At 37.9% G+C, this 9,415-nt stretch overlaps 1 protein-coding gene across 1 annotated transcript; it reads left to right on the top strand.

Moving 5' to 3' along the window:
• The first annotated feature begins 3,476 nt into the window (after window positions 1-3,476).
• GIMD1 (GIMAP family P-loop NTPase domain containing 1) lies at window positions 3,477-8,938 on the top strand. The gene is made up of 3 exons (XM_074866889.1): window positions 3,477-3,542; window positions 5,148-5,568; window positions 8,334-8,938. The coding sequence occupies exons 2-3, from the start codon at window positions 5,176-5,178 to the stop codon at window positions 8,604-8,606; spliced, it is 666 nt and encodes a 221-aa protein (XP_074722990.1). The 5' UTR covers window positions 3,477-3,542; window positions 5,148-5,175; the 3' UTR covers window positions 8,607-8,938.
• Window positions 8,939-9,415: the final 477 nt, after the last annotated feature.

Here is a 9,415-nt window from a genome sequence, read left to right as displayed (position 1 = left end):
ATGCAGTCCAAAAGGAGTACAGTGCCACTAAATCTGTTCTCTCTCTCTCTCATCAGTGACATGCTTGGTTTTTCTTAGAAATTACACATCTATATCTAACAGAACTGAAGCTGCACTGACTACATGGACTGCATACCTTCCCGGATTTCTCATGTTGTTTGGGAAGGCTAAGAACTCGCCTCCATGTGTGGCAATCCATAAAATGGCCTCACTGGGTTTTCTCTAAGTAAGAGAAACTCATCAAAGCACATCTTAAATTACTTATTATGGCATCATCTTGGGCTAAAATGAGAGCCCACATCAGGAAAGAAGCTGTAAGTGTTGGGAAGGCGTGGGAACTAAAAGATGACACATAGTAAGGGATGCCATGTGCCTGAAGAGAAGCTATGCTATTCCAGTTTAGAAGATCTAGCCCGCTTGGTATACCCTAACAAGCATCGTGGAGAGCTTGTCTGGGGTGCGTGCAAACCAACTGGGTGATCACAGGGACTACAACAGAACAGCAGCTGACACAGTAATGTGACTAAGATGCATTGCAACTCTAGTTAACTGTAGCTACATACAAATCTAACAGTTACTTGCAAACTATTTTAGCCTTGCTTTTTCAAAGACAACTAAAGAAGCTGGATACCCAAATGCCACTTATTTTCAATTAGATTAGGGGCCTTACTTCCTTAGATTCTTGACAATTCCTCACTAGACTTGCTTAGTATTTCTATGGGAGCAGTACAAGGCTTCCTTTATCAGTTACAGAAAGCCTTCCTGCCTGCCAATCTGTAAAAGGCTCGGTTTTGGTTTACGGTTTTCTCTTTGCCATTTCAAAAATAAAGTTATATAAAAACAAAATTTTTAAAAAAAAAACCTTACCCACTGGCAGTGAGCAGTGCTAAAAAGCATCCAGGGCAATTTTGTAGTACTCTGTACTTGTTCTTTGCAAATTAATACTCTGACAGTAGATTTTAAGATCTCATAGCCAAAGACCCATAACAAATGTCACCAACTCAACTTAAAAACGAAGGTCTTTATTAGAAAAAGAGTCATGTAAGGGACAGTAAATAACACAGTTTCTTAACTGCTACCTTTCAATTACTGCAGTTCAAATTCATTAGGTGCTATTCTGTCTGCATTTTATATATAAAGTAAAAGAAGTTCCTTGTGACAAAGGAGAGACAAATGCTTTTTACATTTCTTATTTCAGATGCTTGAAGACTCGTGAAATTTTTCTGTATTTTCTAATGCTTTAGCTCATTTCTGACCTGGTATTTCAGCATAGGACTCTAGAGCAAGGAGACCCCAGCAGTTTCACAATACCTGAGGAGCAGGCTGATACTGCCACCTTGGGGAGGACTCTTTCCACGTACTTTGAGAAGCCTAAGCAAGTGTCATATAAATCAGGTTTTTTTCCCTCATATCCTCCCAGGAAGGCAACTTCTTAAAATCCTCTGCCTGTGCTGTTGTAAGACCTTCCAGATGTGTCCCAACTTGGACTGCATTACATTCATAATAATACTGGAAAGAAATGCCTTTTTTGTGGGGAAGTTTGCTTAGCCAAGTTTTAGATATCATTTAAGCAGTGCCTTATTTATACACTACTCTTAATTTTACAGCCATTTTGCCAGCCTAAAAGCCTCGTTCTGCATCCAGCTGGGCAAGCTGTATTTTGCATACAACACCCTCTGCTTCTGGGATTCTAGCTTTCTTGGTAGTCTAAATCCTTGTCCATCCACATCTTAAATTATCTCGGCAGGCTACTGGCTCAGTCGGATGCAACTGTTAGGACATACATTACCTCAGATGTCATGAGAGGCATTACTGTGCATAGGAACAGTCTGATGAAAAGTACAGAGCTATGTGACAATTTAACTAAAGTCAAGACTTCTAGTCAAATTCAAAGGAAGCATCTGGATTTTATCTTCACAATTATCCACAGTTTTATGAGAGCGACCTACCCTTTTGCTTTGTGAGTCACCCACCACCCAGTCTTCTTTGAGTTTGTATCCACTTAGCAAATGAAGGAACCTTGCTATACACTTTAAACATAAATATGCCTTGAGACACAAAAGTTGTGCACAGCATTGAGGTGCAATGCTTTTCACAGTGGAAACTATCAGTAGTTGCCTCTGCTACACATACAATACAGGAAAAGATTTAATGTCTCACGTCTCACCTCTCACCAGAATAGGCAGGCTCAAGAGCAGGGAGCTCTCTGAAAGCAACTAACTTGTCTATGTCCTCTTAAAAACCTACAGCACCAAAATTATTACACAGCTATCTACAGCCAAATAACACAAATTATGAACTTATGCATGATGACTGATGTGAATTTACGTGAGGAGGCTGTGAAGGCACCATTAGCTCCTACCTTCTGCCAAAGCATTGGCTGTGCTTGTGGCAGCACAGCAGGAAACAGGAGGCTTCTGGAGGAACTGAAGTCTCACTTCACTGCTGTGGCAGGCAGGAACAGCCCTGGTGCTGCAGTAAACCAAGACTTGCAGGCTCCCACACAGAGCTACATTTTGGATGACAATGTCCACAGCAGGACTGGGCTTTGGAAAGTGTTTTCCTCCTTTCCTCCCACCACACACAGCCTACATACAAGTTTCTTGTTCTCACTGTAATGGCACATATCTTAATATCATTGGTGTAAACACATGCCTCCACCCACCTGGGATTTACAGTCAGAGAGGTGGCTTATCTAAACCTTTCCTTGTGAACAGACAAGAAGGGCTCAACTCCACTCTTTTGTTCTGTTACTAGAACGTGGTCATAAAAGCACAAATTCGTATTTATTATCCATTAAAGGCACAGGAGTCACTTTCCCACTTGCGGAAAACTGTCTAAAAAGAAAGTGATAGCTCCTTTCTGGACAATCTTCTTATCCCTGGTTTTAAGGCTACTATAGCATGGCAAAGAACTGTACTTGCAAGAGAAATGTATGAAGCTATCAAGTCAACAGCTAAATGCACATGACTGGCAGTGGTGCAAGCCTTCAGTTTTCTTCCGGATTCACAAATAATTCCTGTATTTTAATCCATTTTTTGATTATTTTAATCCATCATTGTTATGCAAACAGTTTTACATCTGCATATGGTTTACATTGTCCTTTGAAAATATTGCAATTATTAATTCACTGCAATAATAAGAGAAAGTGCATATGCTCTTCACATGCATATATGGACACACATTCAAGAACATGCAACACAAAGTAATTCCGGGACCTCCATCATAATTCTCACACTTAACTGCTGGCAGAATTCAAGTAACTTTCAAAAACACCAAGTTCATACAATCACTAAAGTGATTGCAAAAACTGTAACTGCAGCTAAATTGCAAAAATTCAGCACTGTCAATTACTGACCAAACATGTCCAACTGAATGAAGATCTATCAGTAACAGATTAACCAGCTTAATGTGTACGTAACAGTCTCAGCATGGTACATTGCCACTGTTAGTTTCAAAGTTCACATATGAACCTGGTTTTACACTGCACACGTGGTTCATGAATGAAGTCTGAATGAAAGAGGAATTAAAGGGAAAATAAGGTAAGCGACATAATATGAAATTAATCTATGTGTTTGAGCATAGACTGCTTACAGGAAAAAAAAAAAAGAACAAATCCTTGATCAAGATTTATAAAAGGAACGTGCAAATGCGTGTCCAACATGTCATATTATTATGCTACAGGAAAAGAATACAATGCACATCTAGACTGATGAATAACTGATAACAACCACTTCAAAAGGTGTCTTTTTTAAAAGTATTCTTAAAAAAAAAAAAAAAGGAAATTGATCATTGAAAAATCCACAAAAACCTCACTGTGAATTCAGTAAGGAAGATCATCATGTACAGTATTCAATGTAGTCTGTAACAAAATTAGTATGTTAATAGTTCTCACATGTTTGGCTTTGTACTGAAGTTATTTCAAAAGATTGATTTGGGCATGGATTTAATATGAGGGAGAAAGCTTGAAGTGCACATGCAAGAATCCAAATAAATTAATCACAGGAAATCGCATTCTAAAATTATCCATGAGCTCTCTATGAGTACCTAAATATAGTATCTAAAAAAAAAAAAATAATCCCCAAACCAAAAAAAAGCTTTCTGAAGTTCAGGTGTCATAACTTAAAATCAACTACTTATATGGCAATATGGTTTTTCACCTGAAACACCTCTGAATTTATTTAATCAGCCAGCATTCCTGTTAGACAATTTACAAGCACCAAAAACCCTTCAGGTACTGTATTACAGAAAAGTACAAAGAGAATGAGAGGGTTTATTTATGAACAATTATAGTAACTGGAAATGATACTCATCTCCCCTCTCCATACACCAGTCTATGCTTCTCTTCTCCACTAACTGTGCCGTAAGTCTAAAAGTTTATACAGTATGCATATCTGAAGTCAATTTCATATGGGGTTAGAACCTGCAGCATTGCCTATTTTAGTTCTTCCTTTTTTCATTAAGACATACTTCTTATAAGTGTCACAAAGCTCTTTCAGATTACTATTTCAACTTTAGTGGTAGCTGATGAAAGATGTGTTCTAAGCTGTTCTCTGCTGTGAAGAAGTGCTCCTTTAAAAGCTACTTCTCCCTGACTATCCATTTTTTTTCCTAAAAACAAGATTCACTTCCTGAAATATGGTCACTTAATAACTGCAGCGCGTATTTGTCACCATTCTCTTCTTCCTCCCATAGTTTTCCTCCTTTTCATAACCTACTCTCCCCGCTTACCCATGCCGTTTTCCATGGTTGTTTCTCAACTCCTCCCTTCCCTCCCCTCCCCTCACTTTTCTCTTGTCTCTCATTAGCTTTATCTGCTCTACTTGTTGCTGAAACTCTTCTCACATCTGATTGTTTCCCAGCTCTTCAGTTTCTGCCAGTGTAGGAGTGCACCCTGTTAGGTTGCTCTTCTACCTGTGACACCTTCCATGGGGACTTGTTATTTCCTAGGAGCAGACGGGGAAGGACAGCAAATATCTGTCCTGGGATCAGACAGAGGTATATGTGCTGTACTGAATATCTACCTACACCACACACTCCTTAAAACATTTCAGGAAGGGAAGGACACTCAAAAGACAGTGAATTTAGCAATTTTTGCTGGTTTTTAAGTTACCGAAAATGGCTCATGTTATTTGTTCTTCACTTAGTGACAGATTTGTGGTTAAAACATAGACAATGACAGACAGCGATGAGATGACCATCAACCTTGTTGTCCTTGGAAGAACTCAGACTGGCAAAAGTGCTCTTGGGAACAGCCTGCTGGGCAGCGCAGACTTTGAGAGTCATCTCTCCCCAAGCTCTGTAACTACACGCTGCAGTCTTGGACACAGCACCCGCATTTTGGGGATTATACGAAGAAATGGCTGTGAGCTAGCTCTCCGCGTTCAAGTACTTGACACTCCGAGCTACCCTCACAGTGCTCTGAGCAAAGAGCAGGTGAGAGACACAGTGAGATCTGCCCTGGCTCACCACTTCGGGGAGGAAGGCCTGCATCTAGCTCTCTTGGTCCTGAGGGCTGACTTGCCGCTGTGTCCAGATGAAAGTGATCACATAATTCAGTTCATCCAGGTAACAAATAAATAAATAGAAGTTTCTGACCTGATGGCACCTCTTTTGTCTTCAGGTGTCAAAAGCCATGCAAGTGTTGACTGCAAAAGTGAAACAGAAGTGCAGCTGAAAACTGGAACACTTCCCAGTCCAGCAGTTGAAACATGCCATACACAACTCCAACACCATACACTATAGCTACACTTACCCTATTAAACCTGAGAAGAGACAGGCAGAACTGCTCTCTTTTGTACATGAGCTCAGCCCAAAGGAATTTAGGAACGAAATTTACCTATAAAAGTAAGCTTTTCTCTCAGAAATTATAGTTAATGCTCTATCATGACAGATCTAGCTTGTTGAAGAGGAATGCTATTTAAAGCAAGCAAAAGTCAGGTTACCTCACTCTCCCATGCTCTGTATAGGACCAAAGCAGAGAGCAACAGGTCCAAAACCACACAGAAAATGACTGACCTGGGACAAGGATGCTTGTCCTGCACTGTCACTACGCTGTTATCTGTTCAAGAGAAAATAACTAGAAAGTTACCATAAATGTACTCTGGCTAAGGAAAATTTCTAGCATTGAAGCAAATATTTTGAAGATCCTGGGGGAAAATTTTTTTCTGCAAGTAGGCAAGATATGTGGGAAGATACACTGAAAAGGAATGGCTTGCTTTTCAGTTGTAGATTTTTTCATTGCCATTCACTCGTATCTTTGGGGAAGAAAGAAAAACAAAGAAATAAAAAAAAAAAAAACAGCAAGCAGATATCTTAGTTTATTTATTTGATCAGATGAACCAGGTTTGTATGATTTACGAAGAAACAAAGGGTTTCTGTTATTGCTGAAGTCTGCACATTACACTTTGCATTTTTCTTACACTAATGAACTTTCTAAAAATCTTTAGGACTGGAAGGGACTTCCTGGTCCATCAAGACTTATCACCTGCTGTAACTGATATTATCTGAATATATAATGCATATGTAGCTAAAAATATAAAACTATATAAATATATAGATAGAAAAACAGCTTTCGAAATGTATTTGATTTGCTCTCCCTTTCTTTCTGATTACTCTATTGTAGGCTACTCCTCACATTTCTGGTAGTTTGAGAGTTGGTTCCAATTTCAACTCTTGCACATTGTCAGTTCACACATATTTTTTTTTGGTGTTACCCTTTTTCCTTATGCAGTTCATCTCTCTATACTTCAAGGTATTTAAGAGAAAGCAGTATTTATTCAAAATATTTTTATTCTAAGCCAATGAAAAATAATCATGCTTCTAGTTTGAGACTGTTTTGAATCAAGTCCAAGTGGGCATTAAAAGCATTAGATGCCACCATGCCTTTTCTCTTCAAATGGACCTTTAAAGCCCCTACTGGAACAGAAATAAAGCATGTTTAAAAAAAATGAGAAAGGAACACTTTTGTTTCATGATTACAACTGGCTCTCAGCTTATATAATGGTTGGCTTTTTAGTTATTTTCCCCTTAAAAAAAGACCAGATGCTGTGATTTCATCCGTCACAAACTAAGAGGGCAGTACAGCTGCCTGGGTGCCAGTGAACAGTAATGGTTATATTTCAGTATGTCATTCCAAGAAGAAATTAGTGTGAAGGCTACCTTTAGCAGTCAGGAGTTTTCACAATGATCATCTGCAAATTAGGGATGGTGTATCAATGAAGATGGCATATCAGTAGAAGACTACTGGCATTTAAATATCTCTGGATTTTTTTATTTCAGTAACATAGCCTAATAAATTGAGAGAGTGGCAGATACTGATTTCAGAACTAACATTAGCACTGACTTTGAGTCCTCTGCAAATAAATGCACTATCCTCTCTCTCCAAAACTGATAACCCAACACTTCCTTAGACAGCTTATGCCAAAATTTTGTACACGTTTAGTGCTCTTTTCATCCCTAGTGTCTAAAACAGATTAATCACTATCATTACAACAGGTTTTTCTAACTCCTGCTTATCTTGGAAGTAGAAAGATACTGTTTAAAGCAGTTTTATACACCTTGGTATTTAGGTTACAGAGTTAAGATCATTGCAAAGTGGACTTTATTACCAAAGTGGGCTTCTTGTCATACACAGGAGTTAGCATGATTGTACTGAAGTTGTAATTTCATTTATATCTGTAAATGAAAGACCAATCTCTTATTCACATTAAAACTTTCTGTACTCATTGACAAAAAAGTAGCTTGCTTTCTCCATTCCCCTCCATCAGATGAACCACAGCAGTTAAAGACAAACTTTTTGGCCCATCATTTAGGTTGATGCATTTGATTTGTGTTTTTCTGGAATTGCTGAGAATAGTTCAGTTTTATGGTATACAGCTGGAATTGCAGTTGGTGTTACACAAAAATTCATCACTTATTTTTTCAACACAAGATTATTCGGTGATTTTTTAAAAAACATTTCAAAGAGCTGTAAAAAGTGTAGAAATACAGATATGTGGAAATTACTGATGCAAACCAATGCGTGACATAGCTAAACAACCATTTTTCCTTATTTACACAGCCATTTTTTAACTGGAGAAATTCTATTAACATCTGTAGTAAGAGAACAGAGAACTGCTAGTACTGCACGACCACATAATTCCACTGAAAGTGGATGTCAATGTCTTGGGAAGGTGAAAAACCCCAGAAATTTCAGCAACTCAGATAGCATGAATTGGATTACTGCCAGGAAAAGAACATATAACTGGTCTGTTAATGCATAAGTATATGAGGTGGGAGTGAGGAAAAGGAACAAGAAAAGATAACTATTTAAGATTTGTTTTTCATTACAGGAACTTCTGGGTCCCACATGGAAGAATTTCACTGCAGTTCTACTTACTCATGCAGACAAGGCAGAAGAGGCTGGATTCAGTGAGGAAGCATACTTGCACAGTGCCTCAAGTACCTTGTTATCGCTTCTGAGCTCAGTACAACATAAATACATTTTCCTAGACAACCAGAAGAGCATAATTAAAGAGGAAAGAGCTATTGTCTTAAGAAAGCTCTTGAATTTTATAAGACAAAATAATTATCAAGTGCTTCTACTTAAACACAGCAAGGAATAAAATTAGCTTTCAGATGCTCATTTGTCTATTTTCTATGGTAGGTAACATTTAATAGAAGAGTAGAAGCCATCAACTGGAAAATTCCATATCCATACTAAATACTTTTGAACACACAGTTGGAAATATCTCTTTAGATTACCAAACTACTTGCCTTTTACGGAGTACTTCACACTACTGCACTGAGAATCCTAGCTTCAACCACAAAATCAGAACAAGTTAGTGCTCTAAATCACAATCCTATTATGTGTGTATGTAGTCACAAATGAGATTTTATGAGATCTGTGAGAAAAAAAGAAAAAATTAAAAAACGCACATGAGTTCAGACTGTAAGGAAGCCTCTTTGCCCAATTCTTCAAGCTGTCAGAAGTTCCTCTGAATTCCGAAGTTTGTAAAGAGCTTTCCAGTATCAAAAGCTAAATTTTATCTACTGTAAAAGTATTTCTTTACCTTGATTCAGGATTAGTTAGAATTGAGGTTTTGAACTTCAAGAATTTTGTTCAATAAAGACATTATTGGATATGTAGTTTATACGGCAGATAAAATAGTTCCCATATGCTGAACGCTATTCAGCACATTTAAAAGAACTAATTACTACTGCTTGTTCCCAGATGCATGAAAAATTAACACAGTTTATAGGCACATACAAAACATTTGAAAAAGAAATCTGTTCATCTCTTCTTTTGTGCCTGTTCCTTTTAATTTTATACCATTGTCATTTTTTTTTCTCTCCCAGTTTACTGGATGAAGTTCAAAGCCTGCAAAATTCAGAGTGGATAAGTTACTTTTATTTCAGTGGCTAAAAAAAGCGC

This window comes from Strix uralensis, chromosome 4, assembly GCF_047716275.1.
Source record: "Strix uralensis isolate ZFMK-TIS-50842 chromosome 4, bStrUra1, whole genome shotgun sequence".
Classification (NCBI taxonomy): Eukaryota; Metazoa; Chordata; class Aves; order Strigiformes; family Strigidae; genus Strix; species Strix uralensis.
The sequence above is the reverse complement of the archived record's forward strand: the minus strand, read 5'-3'. Positions and strand labels throughout refer to the sequence as shown.

What these genes read in the sequence shown, in the direction of transcription:
- GIMD1 (XM_074866889.1), top strand. Translation starts at nt 5,176, where the DNA reads ATGACAGACAGCGATGAGATGACCATCAACCTTGTTGTCCTTGGAAGA. An exon ending in ACATAATTCAGTTCATCCAG is followed by an intron (nt 5,569 to 8,333) that starts GTAACAAATAAA and finishes TTTTCATTACAG; the next exon opens with GAACTTCTGGGTCCCACATG.